This window comes from Chiloscyllium punctatum, chromosome 9 (genome assembly GCF_047496795.1).
Source record: "Chiloscyllium punctatum isolate Juve2018m chromosome 9, sChiPun1.3, whole genome shotgun sequence".
NCBI lineage: Eukaryota > Metazoa > Chordata > Chondrichthyes > Orectolobiformes > Hemiscylliidae > Chiloscyllium > Chiloscyllium punctatum.
In genome coordinates this window covers 112,179,859-112,196,425 of record NC_092747.1, presented here as the reverse complement: position 1 = coordinate 112,196,425, position 16,567 = coordinate 112,179,859, and the positions used below count along the sequence as shown (strand labels likewise).

General features: G+C 39.4%; 1 protein-coding gene across 2 annotated transcripts in view; it reads left to right on the top strand.

Moving 5' to 3' along the window:
- pdzk1 (PDZ domain containing 1) overlaps positions 1 to 16,567 on the top strand; it is an 83,840-nt gene that overhangs the window by 54,527 nt on the left and 12,746 nt on the right. For both annotated transcript variants that reach the window (XM_072578069.1, XM_072578068.1), the window contains 4 exons: positions 4,965 to 5,078; positions 6,739 to 6,984; positions 9,266 to 9,497; positions 11,319 to 11,455. In XM_072578069.1, the coding sequence (XP_072434170.1) occupies positions 6,775 to 6,984; positions 9,266 to 9,497; positions 11,319 to 11,455 (579 nt within the window). In that variant the 5' untranslated portion in view covers positions 4,965 to 5,078; positions 6,739 to 6,774. The remainder of the gene's footprint in view (positions 1 to 4,964; positions 5,079 to 6,738; positions 6,985 to 9,265; positions 9,498 to 11,318; positions 11,456 to 16,567) is intronic.

Below are 16,567 nucleotides of genomic sequence, written 5' to 3'. Positions count from 1 at the left end.
GGAGGATATGAGACCATCACCACCTCCAAGTTACCCCCAAGACACATACCATTCTGACTGGGAAATATATCACTGTTCCTTTAACGTTGCTGGGTCAAAACCCTGAAAATTCCTCCCTAACAACACTGTTGATGTACTTACAGAATATAGACTGTCCATGATTCAAGAAAGTGCCTCATCATCAGTTTCCCAAGATTGGCAGTAAATGCAGGCCAGAAACATATCCCTTGAACAAATATTAAAAAAAAACCTACATCAGCAGATATGCTGGGGACTGGTTTCAAGTCCATAGCCATTTCCTTTCTCTAGTTCTTCTTTTAACATCACTTTTGTTCAGAATCTACTCTCAGTCAGCAGAAATATGGTTTCATGCCCGATACTGAAACCTGAGTTCATGGCCTCATATGTTGACATATTAGTGCTTAAAAGGACTTGGAAGAATTGGAGTTTAGAGACCATTGGAATCATAGAATGCATACAGCCCATTCCAAAAAGCAAGTGCTCACATTCTGATTGCTGCTACTCAGCTAGTTCTATCAACAATACCATTGACCATAATACCATTCCATCTTATAAGTTCTTTAGAGTCCTATCCTTTATTGCATATTGCTTTCCTTGTTTTTACTATCAAAATGCATCACTTCATATTACTCCGTAATAAATTTCATTAGCTACACTTTTACCCATTCTATCACCCTGTCTAAAACATTTAAAGGTGATTTTTTTTTAATGTAGTCTCTTTATAAAGTGCCTTTTACACCTCACGACATACCAAAACAGTTTTACAAATGATGAAATTAAGTCACTGTTGTAATTTAGGAAAAACCGTAGACAATTTGCTGACAGCAAATCCCACAAAAAGCAATGACTGGATCATGACCCGATTGCCTGTCTGTTTTGTCGGTTAGGGGATAAATACCGCTCAGTCCTCTGGTGGCAATTACTAATATGTAAAGTTAAACTGTATTGCATTTAAAGCTAAAACACAGACACTCATTTACATAAAGAACAGACCGAAAAATAAAAACAAGACAAGCTGGCATTTCAGGAATAATGATGATTAAAAGAAATATAGGCAAAAATTTTATAGACAAGAGTCTAAAACAAAAGGGAGATTGTGGTATCTTTCTCAAATTTATTTTATGTTTTTGGTGATTATCTCACATTATTGTCAACTGCAATTCCATAGCAGATCAGTTGGAGGTTGGCCTTGGCTCGAATTAAACGTTTCCTTTCGTTTAGTAAATCCTTTGAGTGCTACATCTTTTTCACTTAAAGGAAAGATTTAAGAAGGAGATACTTTGCTTGCTGGTAGGGCTGAAAGTCTGAGTCCCAACTGCTCTCACTCCTCTCAGTACTGTGTTTAAAAAAAAACACTTACAACCAATCCAAACCTTATTTCTGAGCAGTTACTTGGCAGTTTAAAAATATTAAGTCTAGTTCCAGCAAAGTAATACATGTTCACTTTTTCAGAACTAATAATCCAAACATTCATTTTCCATTTCCATTTCCAAAGAAAATATGTGCAATTCATACAATGGGAGCCTCAGTGAGTTGCTGCACTACATCTCCTAGATACACCAACAGTGATGAGAGTGAATGTTTAAGCTGGTGTTACAATGTTCCTAAATTCTTTGTTGTCCTATTCCTCCATTGGTAACATCAAATTTCAATTTGTCATTTGGTGGCACAGGACTTGAGTACTTTGAAAAGACATATTTTGCCAAACTTTTTCACCTTACACATATCAAGTTAATTTGTATGAATACCAATTTAAGGCGAAAAGCAACAAATGAATTGTTTTGGTTGGCAAGTGCGCATTGATTGCTGATAGCATTGCCATGGAGAAGATACCATTTAATGATAACTGCCTATAAGTTTTAAGCCAGATTAGTTGGGTCCAATTTATCAAAGCATTGCCGTGATAAATGAACTGGCAGATTGCTGTCACATACTTTGTGGGATTGGAATAGGAATTTTTTTTTGCACTTTTTTTTTGTTTAGAGGACCCAATGTATTAATGTAGGTAGTTTCCAGTCCACACTGCACCAATACATGAAGCCAGTGCCAGAACAGATGGCTGAACACTGTGATAAAATACAATTGGATACAAAACAGATACGAGCATGACAGTAAACAAAGGGTACGCATCATATATCACAAACTGCATATCCAAAAAACGATGAGCTAGACTGCAAACTTGGATAATGAGATGGCCAGTGCAATAACATATATAGTAAGGAGGCATTCCATATAGTCAACATCATAGACCATAATGTGGGAAAATGTGAAGTTATTCACTTTGACCTAAAGAATAAAAAAATATTAATTAAATGGTGAATGACTACTGAACTCTGAGGGCAGAGGGACCTGGGTGTTCTAACATGTAAGACATAAGATGTTGCTATGTGACATAAGTAATTAGGAAGGCCAATGAAATACTATCATCTATTACAAGAAATATAAATATGATTATTCAGGGCATTGTTGAGACTAGAACTGCAACTTTATATAAAGACATAGATGAAAGTTCAAATGATATTTATTAGATGTATAGCTGCAATCTTACAAAGAAAAGTTGGAAAGATTTGGATTGTTTCTACTGAAGTTCAGAAAAGTGAGTGATGACTTGATTTAAAATATATATGGTCGTGACAAGGTGAATATGGAAAGGACGTTTCCTCTTGAGACCAGATAAAGGGGGCAATGCTTAAAAGTAAGGGAGCCATCCTTTTAGTGTGGAGATACTTTTTCTTTCAGAAGGTCTTGGAGGTCAGTGTGACTGAGAAAATCTGCCTCAGAATTTGATGGAAGCAGGATCTTTGAATATTTTGAAGGGAGACAGAGACTGATTCTTTTTCGGGAAGTGTTTTAAAGGTTATCAGGGTTTGGGAATGTGGAATTCAAAACACAAGTCAGCCATGATCTTATTGAATCCAAGAACAGGCTCATGGGGCTGAATGGCCTACTACTGCTACTAACTTGACTAACATGTTGACACCACTGCACCATATAAAGCCTTAGCCATTATTCACATTGTAGCTCACAGTGGCCCAGGACATACATACTGTGAACAAAAATCGGTACTGTGTAAGCACTGATATTCTTCCTCATATTAAAAATACTTACTGGCAGAAGTGGAAAGTAATGGCTTAAAAAGTGGGAAATAATGGCTGAAACAACTAATGGCTGATAAACCCGCAGCCAAACACATCTCAAAGATTCTGTCCTGGGAGCCATCACTAAGTGTTCTTTATTAGGAGAGTCCTTAAGAATTATTAGTCATCAAAACCATAATTATCTCATTTGTGGACTCACAATTTTGGGAAATGAGACAACTGCTGCCTTAATAGAAATTAGGGACATGCTTTCAGAATTGCGCCTATTTGCCAACGAAACCGATTATATACTTGCGAAGGAAGGTGGATTTTGTGCTATTGTTAAAGGAAAATGCATTATGAGGGTCACTGATCTTTTCGAAAACATTACTAGACATATTGATAATATTCACGCTTTTGTCAACCAAATGAACGAAGGTGCGGGATGGGAAGATTGGGGTTTTGGCTCATGGTACAACTAATTAATTAATATGTCTTTGTATGGTGCTACTGTTTTAATTGGTCTTTTTGTTGGTCTTGCTATAGTTAAGCGTATTATTGCTAAAATATTAACTTCTATTGACAATATTGGTTCCACCCAGAAAATGCTTCTTCTTTGCTTAAATCATGATGCGGAAATATCATTGCCTGCCCTTGATTCCCCTTCAGAGGATGAGGAAGTATGGCAGTCTTTTGCTGCCATTGAATTGGATTAATTTGATCCATGCCTTTATGGTCATAGAATGACCAAACGGGGGAATGAGGATCTAAAATTTGAATTTAAGCAACTAAAATATGTAGATTTTTATTATAACAAAATAGTTTCTCGATTTAAAAGAACACTATAAAATGGCCTGTGACTAAGAGCTGCATATGCAAATGGGTGTGTTTTACTTCTTGATATGGTCTTTGGATTCCTCAACTTCAATGTTGCTCCAACAAGTCACAATGGTCAAACCAAATATTCAATATTGTGCTCACTATAAGTCATGTGATTGTAGGTGTACAGGTGCTTGGCATCAACAAGACAATGGTTGAAATAACTTCACAGAGACTGATATCTCATCACCAAGTCACCCTCCATCCACACATGGAAAGTCCTTGACACTGATCCAGCTCCTTCAGAGCCAGCTCTCAGAGTGAACAGGATGTTGGGCACTCCTGTTCTTAACTGTCAGCCAGGGCTCCCTGATTAGACCCGATTAACAGCCCCAGTCAGGGAAACCATATTTTATGAGGTCCACCTGGCTGACCTCATTACAATGGTTAAGATCACAAAGATAACTCCATCATTTTCATAACGGATCCAACATCATTCTATGGATTTGCGAGATTAGATGGTTTGCGAATTTGAATTCCTGTCACCAATCCTTTGCAGTACTGTAGCATCCATAACAAGGATAAGCTGTAAGTAGAACTGGATCAAATAGAATGATATGGCAGAATCCATAAAGTACAACACATCACTGGTTGGTGTAGCACCATCTCATGCATCATCAAAAAATATCTCTCTATTCAAGATTATTAAGACCCAAAACATTTTAATATGGCACTCAAATAATGTCCAGATAAAAGTCTTATATATGAGGCATCAAATTTTCAACAAACCTGACATTAAAAGTGAATGATAGTCTGTGCATTTAGAAAAGACTTTTCAGGAGCCTACACTATTCGATACTGTATTCAGGAGCTAGCATTTCCAAAGAATATTCCCATAAGCCAAAGTGTTTTCCAACATGACTGTGAATTTCCTGGCTTTAGTGAATAGCACCGCTACTCTTGGCCAAGCAATTCAGGAACATGATTAAAGTTTGCATCCCCTCATGGAGGTAGAACATTGACGCTTTTTTGTTTATTCATTCACAGGATGAGGGCATCACTAACTGGGCCAGCGTTTAATGCTCATCCTTAATTGCCCAGAGGGCAATTAAGACTCAATCCCCTTGCTGTGGCTCTGGAATCACATGAAGTCCAGACCAGGTAAGGATGGTAGTTTCCTTCCCTAAAGGACATTAGTGAACCAGGTGGGATTTTCTGACAATCGCCAATGGATTCATGGTCATCATTAGACTCTTAACTCAGTTTTCAAAAATTGAATTCAACTTCCACCACCTGCAAAGGCAGGATTCAAACCTGGGTCCCCAAACCATTACCCGGGTCTCTGGATCAACAGTCCAATGCTACTATCAATAGGCTATCACCTCCCCAAAAGATTTGGGTTCAATAATCAAAAATATAACACTAACATAGGACAGGTCAACTTGTTTCAGGCTAATCTACTCAGACAATGGCATCATTCCTGATCCTAGCTAACTGGAGGACATATAGAATAATGATCAAACTGAAAGACAAAAGCGACCTTCAATGTTGCTTTGGTCCATTCAGTTTCTTCGCCATACATGTTAACTTTAACCTCTTCAAATAAACTAGCCCTCCTGACTAATACATCAATTATCTTGCATTAGTTGTGTGTTTGTGTAAAGTAGGAAAGACCAAACCTGGCCCTTGTGTAGTATTAGGATTACTTCCCATTTATGAGCCCAAGCCTATTGAAATCAGATGGGATTCGAACTCAGTGTCCAGATTAGAGTGGTGCTGGAAAAGCACAGCAGGTCACGAAGCATCCGAGGAGCAGGAAAATCGACGTTTCGTGCAAAAGCCCTTCATCAGCCCTTACCTATGAACTCAGTGCTGCACCCAAACCAGGCAATCTCTCTGACACACAAGTTGGCTCAAATTTGGCTGGAAAAGGCAATTATAGCTTCATCTATGTCCCATTCACATGAACAAGATTCTCTGTATCTATTGTTAACATGGTCATCGGGTTTCTAAACTTTCCAATCCAGAAGCAAAACACTCAAGAAATTGTTTTATTTTCCAAAACATTTTTTACTCAAGCATATTTGCGTAATCACAAATGTGAGATTTGACATCAACTAACCCAATCAGGTAGTATTGTTTTACTTTCAAACATATATTTGAAGTAGCCACCTGTTGCAGTTTTATGACAACAGGTGAAAGTGGATCTATCAGGAAATATTAGTCCAGCAATTCAGGGAATAGAATCCCTACAGTGTGGAAGCAGGCCATTCAGCCCATTGAGTCCACCTTCTGAAGAACATCCCGCCCAATCCCTGTAACCCTGCATTTCGCATGGCTAATCCACCTAAACTACACATCCCTGGACCCTACGGGAAATTTAGTATGGTCCATCCACCTAACCTACACGTTTGGACTATAGGAAGAAACCAGACCACCCAGAGAAACCCATACAAAAGGTGGGGGTGGGGGTTAGGGGGGGGGGGGGGGTGCAAACTCTACACAGATGGTCACCTGAGGGTGGGACTGACCCCAGGTCCCTGGTACTGTGAGGCAGTAGGGCTAACCACTGAGCCACCATGCCACCCTTGTGATCAACTTGATTTGAAACATCAGTAAATGACTTTTAAAGACTATACTGCTGAAAGAATTAGTTTCCTTGGTATGTATACCAGCTAATTTCTCACAAAATGTACTGATATTTTCAAAAATGTTAACAAATATTTGCTATTGTTTTTAAGACTAAATAAAAGTTTAATCTTAAGAACCTCCTGGAAGATTCATGGGAAATAGGTACATTAATGTGATTGTTTGCTGTTAGATATTTTGCTGCTTTAGGTCATTCAAACACCAAGTGATGGCAGCTGAAATTCAGCCTCGGCTTTGCAAACTGTCCAAAAAGGAAGGTGAAAGCTTTGGCTTTTACTTAAGGATAGAGAAAGACATAGAGGGCCACCTGATCCGTTCTGTGGTGACAGGAAGTCCAGCTGACAATGTTGGACTGAAAGATGGAGATCGAGTCATCAGGGTCAACACGATTTTTGTGGATGGTGAAGAACATCAAAAGGTATGAGCTGTACCTACTGAAAGTTGATTGTTAGATACCCCAGTTGTGCACAGACATACATACGGGACTAGGATAATACAAACAGAAAGTGCTAAGGAAAGTCAACAAGTCTAGCAGCATCTGTGGAGAGAGAGAAACAGAGTTAGTGTTTTGAGTCTGCAACGACTCATCACAGAATTGTTATAGTGTGGAAAGTAGGATATATGGCCCATCAAGTCCGCACTGACCCTCCAAACAGCATCCCACCCCCACCCCATAACCCTGCATTTCCCACGGATAATCCTTAGACACTATGGGCAATTTAGCATGGCCAATCCAACTGATCTGCACATTTTGGACTGTGAGATGAAACTGGAACACCCAGAGGAAACTCATGCAGACACAGAAAGAATGTGCAAACTCCACGTGGACTGTTGCCTGAGGGTGGAATCAAACCTGGCTCCCTGACACTGTGCTGACCACTGAGTCATCAGGCTGCCTCTGTTTGGAACTCAAGATTCACTTCAGATTTCCCACAACCACAGTACTTTATTTCTTTTTATGTGGGTCTATGGTTTGAAGTAAGCAGGTATAATTTACTGTTTATTGGTTTTTACTCAATTAAATGGTGAAAAGTTGCTTACTCTTAGGATGCTGTGAGGTTCTGTGCATCAGGGTATAATTTAACTCAGTTTGAGCTATTTGCTGAAATTATAGAATTTGTGTGCTTTCATGGCAACATTGGGAACTTGGCAACACAGCTTAGAGAGATAGCAGTAACATAATGGAAGTAAAATGAAAATAGTTAACATCCATTATCTTGAAGGAAATACATTTCTTTTGGGCTCATGTTCGTAATAACACTTATCATATCTTAATTAGCTATCACTGATTACTATGTTCATGAAGAATAGACAGGCCCTAATCTTTTCTTAAGAAATTACAGAGAGAGTTGGATTTAAAAAAAGAACAACAACAGTTATATTTCTACCTGGGGGAAACCAATGGAAAGTTATCATTTAGGTTTCTAAGGGTTGACTGCTGAAAACCATTGTGTTTTTCTGGTGTGGTTCAATTCAATAAGCAGCGAGTTGCAAACTTATATTCAGGTGTCAGAAATTAAACCAATTAGATGGTCCAATTTTACTTTTACTGCCCAGCACTCCAACCCATCTTCCCTCTAATCTGACCACACATGGCAACAGACATTGGAGAAACTCCTTTTTAATTGAATTGAGATGCTCACAATAAGCCAAAACATAACAACGTACATAAGAACATACAAACATAACATCTAAATGTACAAATTAGAAGCAGGGATAAGACAGTCAGGCCCTGCTTCCTCCTGTTCCATTCAATGAGATCTTGGTTTCTCTGGCTATTGCCTCAACTTCACCTTCTATCTATCCCCAATATCATTTGATTCCGTTGCCGATGAAGAATCAAGAACTCAGCCTTACAAACAGACAAGGACCCTGCCTTCACTGGTCTCTAAGGCAGAGAATTGCACAAAGATTCTGAGAGGAAATTTATCCTCCATCTCCAAAATATCTCCAGTGTCCTCTTGTTCTAGTCTCTCTCACAAAGGGAAATAAATATTCTTTCAACATCCCCCTTGTCAATTTCCCTCAGTGTGTTGACATAACTTTGCCAAAAGAAGAGGCATTGAGTACAAAAGCAACAACGTTGTGCCAACCCTTAATTCAGTTTTCAAATCATTTCATGTTAGATCTCAAATGGAGATGGTGTTCAGTCCTGGACTTCACATTTTACGAGGGGAAGTCAAGGCCTTGGAGAAGGTGCAGAGGAGATTTAGTCAAATGCTCTCAGTGACTTCAGTTATGTGGAGAGATTCAAGAGGTTGCGGTTGATCCCCTTAAAGAAGTTTGGGGAGAAATTTAATAAAGGTGTTCAAAATGTGAAGGTTTTTAATAGAGTAATTGATGAGAAACTGTCAGGTGTGGAATGAAGGTTATTAACAAGAGGAGCCATGTTGCAAACAACTGATAAAAGAACCGGGAGGAGGGGATGATGAGAATTTTTTTGTTTTACAGAAGTTGTTGTGAATGCACCTGAAAGGTCATGGAAGCAGATTCAATGGTAACTTGCAAATTAGAATTGTATAAACACTTGAAGGGTTACAAGGAAAGGGTAAGTGAGTGGAACTATCAAAGAAGCATTGGTACAATGGGATGAAGGAAAGGTAGAGCAGAGAATTAAGCTTGCAATAACCAATTGTAGACACTTACAATTGTAGAGGAACCTGGTAAAACCCCATGTTTAATGCCATTCTCTGTTTCAGGTGGTAGATTTGATTAAAAAGTCTGGAAATTGTGTTACCTTTCTGATACTGGATGACACCACTTACACACATGCCAAAAAGCAAGGTATAAATCTGTCTCAAGTGAACATTCCTAATCCCACCCCAGTCCAGCCCGTGCTGAATGGAGTCAGCGGAAAAACGCCACGGCCCAAGCTGTGCTACTTGGTGAAACAAGGTTCGAGCTTTGGATTTTCATTGAAGACCGTTGAAGGTAAAACTACAAAATTATTTGGTACACAATGATTAGTTAATAAGGATAGGACATGGGGTGAGTCTGCATGGGGTTGGTGCAGACGTAATGGGCCGAATGGCCTATATCTGCACTGTAGGAATTTTATGATTCTATATTGCAATTTAAAAAGCAAATGGTATGCTAGCGCTTATTGCACAAAGTTATTGTATAAAAGTAAGAAAGTCTTGCTGCATGCATGCAGGATTTGATGATGGTTGGTTAGCCATAATCTTACCAGACCATAGGGACTGCTCTCTCATTAGAGAGAGAAGCAACTGGTGGTAATTTAACCTGAGGTCCACCAGACCTCAGGCAAGAGAAGAGGTTGAGAAGGAGAAGCCTTCATAGTAACTCAAACTGGTGATGGGAATTAGATCCATGCTGTTGGCATCACACTGCATGGTAAACCAATGATCCAGCCAAATGAGCTAAACCAATTCACAGAGCTTTGATGAGACCACATCAGAAGGAATGCATTGGATTTGGCATCCTTATGCAAAGAAAATATATATTTGCTTTAGAGGATGGATCTATGGTCTACCAGATCAATTCTGGGCTGGTAAGTCTGCTCTCTGAGGAGATCTTGAACAAAATGGACCTGTATTATCAGGTCAGAGAAACTAAAGCTAATGTTAATGAAGTATATGAAATTCTGGGAAGGTTTGAGACGGGATATGCCGGGAGGCTGCATACACAACTAAAGAGTCTACAACCAGGAGCCGGTGTGTCAGATTAAAGGTTTGGTCATTTGTGATAGAGACAATGTGATTCTTTTTTCACTTAGAGGGCTATGTACCTTTGTATCACAGAATCCTACAGTGTGGAAACAGGCCCTTTGGTCAAAGAAGTCCACACCGACCCTCTGAAAAGTAACCTACCCAGACCCAATGCCTTATCCTATTATCCTATATTAACCCCTGACTAAGCACCTAACCTACACATCCCTGAACACCATGGGCAATTTAGCATGGCCAATTCACCTAACCTGCACATTTTTGGACTGTGGGAGGAAACCAGAGCATCCAAAGGAAACCCACGCAGGCACAGAAAGAATGTGCAAACCCCACACAGACAGTCACCTGAGGCTGGAATCGAACCAGGGTCCCTGGCGCTGTGAGGCAGCAGTGCTAACCACTGAGCCACTGTGCCACCCCACAATTCTGTAATTCTGTGCCCAGAAGGCAGTGTATGCTCAATTATTGAGCATGGTTAAGACTGAAAACATTAGATTTTTAGGCGCTAATGGAATTCAGTGACATGAGAATAGGGCAGGAAAGTGAAGTCAATGTAGATAAGTTATGATGTTACTGATTTTGCAAACATGTTCTAAGGTCTACATGGCCTACTCTTCTTCAAATTTCTCGTAATTTTATGTTTTTCACAACATTAAAACTCAAGATAAAAGTGGATATTAATAATGATCAAATCCACAACACATGAATGAAGCTAGAAGTTCAGACTGCAGAAAAAAGCAATAGTTCTATGTCAGCAAGAATATGCATTATGTTGAATGAAGTAAGAACTCATTGTTTGATTATATTACATACAGTTCATAAGCCTACTAGAAACTTGAAAAGAAAGGGTTATCTGGAAAAATCTATACTAGTTAGAACAGAGGGCGTAGGTTTAGGATGAGAGGGGAAAGATATAAAAGGGACCTGAAGGTCAACTTTTTCACGCAGAGGGTGGTGCAGGGAATGAGCATGTTATTTCCCATCGATTCTTGCTGATCTAGAATCTGAATGAATTAGCCCAGGAATCTCTTGCCATTAGTATTTACTCAAATCTTCCATTTCGCAGGAGTCCCTGGTCTGTTCATGACTGAGATCACCCCTGCTGGTTCTGCTTTCAATGCTGGAGTTGAACCCAATGACCGAATAATTGAACTAAATGGAGAAAATGTTGAAAATGTCTCTCATCCGCAAATGGTTACTAAGGTACTCATGCCATATCTTGACACATTCCCTGAATATATAATAAAAATTGTTATATATAGGTCTGAAAGGATCTGAAAGACTTTGTACAGAGGATTCCAATAAGCACCACCCACTATGGTGATATTATAGTTCTTCAATCAAGAATTCTCAAACTTGAGTAAGAATGTGTGTTTTGATCTCAAACTTCCTCAAATAAGAGTTAAACTAGTTAAAGGGAAGGAATGGCCAGTCAAGGACCAACTTGTCAAGGAACATCTGTTCAAAGAAAGACCCATAGAAGATTTCGTAGGTTTCCTAGACTCATGGTGGAACCCAAACAGAAAGTGGATTTCATTGAGAGTATCTAAAAATTGCTTCATACTGGCAATGAAATGGGAACTTGTGACTATACTGGTTTGGCAGAAAAGAGTTCTACTGCTATCACTATAAAAGGGAATTTAGACTGCAAGAATCAGCAAGGTCTCTGAGGAATGATATACAGTGAAACAGGCAATGAATAAGGCACCCACTTGAGTCAATTGATATACCTCAGTGTGCAACACAGGCCGGTGAACTAACAGGTATGATAGGTTGAAGTTTGGTGTTAGACATTGTGTGACTTGGAAGAGATGTTCAAGCAAATATATTTGACATCCTTATCTTCACAGGACTAATACTAAATAAAAGTGACAGAGATCATGCCAAGAAAGAAGCAATCCTTAAATAGCAGAACTGAGGAGAGGAACATGTTGATTTCAGCAATAATGTTGTCTCTGAGGGTGATTGAGAATGTCTAAACCAATCAAATAATTGAATCAATGAGCCTACATATTTCAGTACACATATTCAGGCACATTGAGAATAAACATCTGCTGAAGCTGATTGAAGGTGCAATGCATATGATTCATGGAAGCCACCACTAAGAAAGGCTGACAAATATCCAACCATTTGAAATAATGCAAAGAAGAAAACAAGTCATCCACTGTGAAGGTTTAAGGTGGGAATTCCAGAGTTCAGCCTTGGAAGATGAAGCAAAGGAAATCAGAAATGAATAAGAAATTACTATTGGTCAGTTTGAAGTCAGAATTAAGACACAACATACAGCAGGAAGATACCTTAGGCCTGATGATGTTTTAGCAAGTTTTGAGAAGATTTGTAGCTCAGGTTGAGGTTCTGGAAGTAGGTTTGCTCACTGAGCTGCAAGGTTCATTTCCAGAGATTTCGTCACCCTACTAGGTGACATCTTCAGTGGGCATCCAGGCAAAGCACCACTGCTGATTCCTGCTTTCTATTTATACGTTTGGGTTTCTTTGGGTTGGTGATGTCATTTCCTGTTCTTTTTCTCAGGAGGTGGTAGATGGGGTCTAACCCGATGTGTTTGTTGATAGAGTTCTGGTTGGAATGCCATGCTTCTAGGAATTCTCATATGTGTCTCTGTTTGGCTTGTCCTAGGATGGATGTGGTGTCCTTCCTTAGCTGTATGTGAGGATACTAGTGAGATCGGGTCATGTCGTTTTGTGGCTAGTTGATGTCCATGTATCCTGGTGACTAGTTTTCTGCGTGCTTGTCCAATATAGTGTTTGTTGTAGTCCTTGCATGATATTTTGTAAATTACATTAGTTTTGCTTGTTGCCTGTAGTCCATTAGCTGCTGTTTAGTGTGTTGGTAGGTTTGTGGGCTACCATGATGCCAAGGGGTCTGAGTCATCTGGCAGTCATTTCTGAGATGTCTTTGACGTTGGAGATACTGGCTAGGGTTTCTGCCTTTTGTCTGCTTGCTTGGGTTTGTTGCTGAGAAATCAGCGGACTGTGTTCATTGGGTATCCATTCTTTTTGAATATATGGTATAGGTGATTTTCCTGTGCTCTTTGTAGTTCCTCTGTGTTGCAGTGTGTTCGCTTGTTTAAAAAAAAATCTTCTGATACAGCTTCTTTTGTGGGTGTTGGAATGATTGCTTCTGTAGTTCAATATTTGGTCCTGATGATGTTCATTTGTCGATGTGGATTATTCCAATCCTGTGACAGAGTTTGCATATGGGTGTTTATGATTTAATCACCCCATTTCACAGCCAAATCGTGGAATTATTATAAATATTCTGAAGTTGACCTTTGACGTGGAATAAAACACTAACAGGTGGCAATCAATATCCAAGAGATTAGAGTTTTCCAGTCTAAAAGGACCTACAAAGCTCAGGTTATCATCAAGAGAGTCAAAGACAATAGTCTTCCACCCCAAAAAACTATCAGTCTTCCAAGTCTGAAGAGAACATGATCTGGGGAAAAAAATGAAATCGCCAGGGAGCTTGAACCTATAGAGTCTTGTAGGGGAGGTGGGGAGTGGTAAATGAAATTAAATACATTGATGTATGATATTAATAAGGGGAAAAAGAGCTTGGGTGAGATGTATATCAGTCTGAAAAATACGGAGGAATATCATAATCACTCCCTGTTCAATACAAGAACCTTTTCTAGTTAGTAGTTTTCCTTTCACACAAACCAAGTAGGTCCCATAGACTCTTGAAATGAATGGTGACAGCAAACCTACTCCACGATGAGGTGCAGGCTCTGTTTAGCTACACATACATAATTTGAATTTATGCATCACCTTTAATGCAGTAAAATGCTCATAAAAGCAATTATAAAGCATTGAGCTAAATAAGATGATAATAAGACAGATGACCAAAGCTCAAACAATTAAGTCGGTTTTAAATAAAGTTTTTAAGGATGAAAGGTAGAGAGGTTCGGGAGGAAATTCTTGCTAGGCAGTGAAAAGTTTATAAAACTTTCCAGAATAGTTACAACGACTTAAATCTAGGGAGTTAACTAATACTTGGCCAGTTGCTAACATTGAAACCATGTCAATAGTTGCTACAGAGAACTTCTCACATCCCTCTGCTACCGACAGCAAGTCTAATTTTTTTCCATCACCTTGTGCTCATTGGATTAATAATCTCATTTGACACTTCATCCTTGTGTTCAAATTCTTCCATCACCTCATCCTGACCCATCATTTCTGTAACCTCTTCAAAACTTACAAGCTTCTGAGATCTCAGTCAATGCTCATCTCTTATCCAGTTGTCACATGTCACAAGGTGAGAGTCCAACAGGTTAATTTGAAATCTCAAGCTTTTGGAGCATTGGCCCTTCTTCAGTTGAAGTCACTTCAGCTGATTAAGGAGCAGCACTCCAAAAGCTTGTGATTTCAAACAAACCTGTTGGGACTATAACCTGGTGTCGTGTGACCTCTGACTTTGTTCATCCCAGTCCATCACCGGCAGCTCCACATCATCCCTTATCCATCTCTGATTCCCTTTGCTGTATCTTCAACAGCTGAAATCTGGAATTCCCATTCTAAATATTTCTACCTCTCTATCACTTTCTCTCTGTTAAAAGCCTACCTTTCAGAGAAAGATTTCAGGCATCAGTCCTCAAGACTCCTTATGTGAAGGAATCAGAATTTTTCAAAATATTATTTGTACTCTATAAATGCAGTGCTTACTGGGACAGTCAGTTTGAAGTTGGAATGAAGACACGTTGTATAGCAGAAGGTCACCTGAGGCCTGATGATGTTTGTTTGTCAAGATAAATTATTCCAGTCCGGCAACAGAGACTGAATCTAGTGTTTGTGATTTAAACACTCCATTTTACAGCCAAATCACGGAATCACCTTAATCATCCTGAAGTTGACCACTGGTGTGCAATAAAACAATAACGATTATATTGGCAATCAGTATTCCGTCAAATCTGTAGTTTATTTCTTTATTCAATCATACAGAGTGAAGGAGGCCATTTCATCCATTGTGGCCAAGCCAGTTCTTCGAAAATATTATCCAATTTGTTCTCTCCCTATCGCCTGGCCAATTATAATTGATTCTGCTTCCAAACCGCCCTTCCAGTGAACATGCTAATAAAAATGTTCTCATCTCACCTTATTTGTTGTCACTTTATTAATACGATCTTACCAGCAGAACTGTACGCAGATCTGTGTTGATGGATACATAACATCACTTGCTGGTAGGGTTGTTATAAGGCAGTTGATCTGAAAGGCTTAATTCTGAAGCTTTTGTTTTGCTCTGTCCACTAAAATATTTATGTAGACTCTGGAAGAAGCTAGCCAGTTCTCGTTAGCTGTTCTAGTTCTAGTCTCTTAACCTTCTCACAATTGTTAACAACAATGTAACTTACCTAGTATTTGTTCTGATATTCATTCCCAAAAGAATTTTACATTGTGACTCCAGTGAGGCCTCAGAATTGTAATTCCTGACTAATCAAGAGCTGACCATTGGTAATCTCTTGCTGAAGGGAGGGCTGATAGTAGGGGACAGAGAACTTGAGTGATCGAGATTGGGAGACTTGTGAGATGTGGTGCAGGTTGTATGCAAAGCATCCTCCCATTGCTGTCCTGGAACTTGTGATCCCAGTATTTCAATAGGTGAGCACATTTGCTATGTTAAGCTCCACTTTGGGAAGCCCTGGAGACACCTTTGTCCTGTACCTAATGATATCTGTTTTTTATTCATCTCAGCTATTTTTCTAATCAACCTGTTCAGAGATGTCATTACACACCTCTGGAGCAAGTGGGACTTGAACCCAGATCTTCTGGTCCAGGGACGGACACTGCCACTGGCCAACAAGACGGCCCCCATCTGAATGTTATCGAGTTCACCAGCCTTTAGCTAATGCAGCTGTTATGTTATTGTCTAATCAACTATTTCTTGTGACTTAAACACATATACCTTCTGCCCTTGACTCTTTAATGGTTAATCCTTTATCACTTAATACCAGTAAGGCTCATGACTTTGTATTGCAAGAGGAACTGGTGCAGCATACCTACCTGAAGGATCTGAAGAATCAGGTGCTAGCTGCAAGCATCACTCACAATTTGGTGGCAATGCAGGGTGAACTGCTTCTAGTCTGACAAAATCATTTGCATGTATGGGGATTCACAGCCACCCGAAGAGAAGGGAGAGGAAAAGGCTCGAATGAAAAAAAAGTATTGGCCTCTTTTAAAAGGAGAACAGATCCACTCAGCTTCTGCAGCAGAAACTGCACACAGCTAGCTTAGATTGGAAGAGCTGTGGTAGCAAACAGGTTTTCCTTAAGAATTTAAAGTAACCAAAACAGCAAAATAGTAC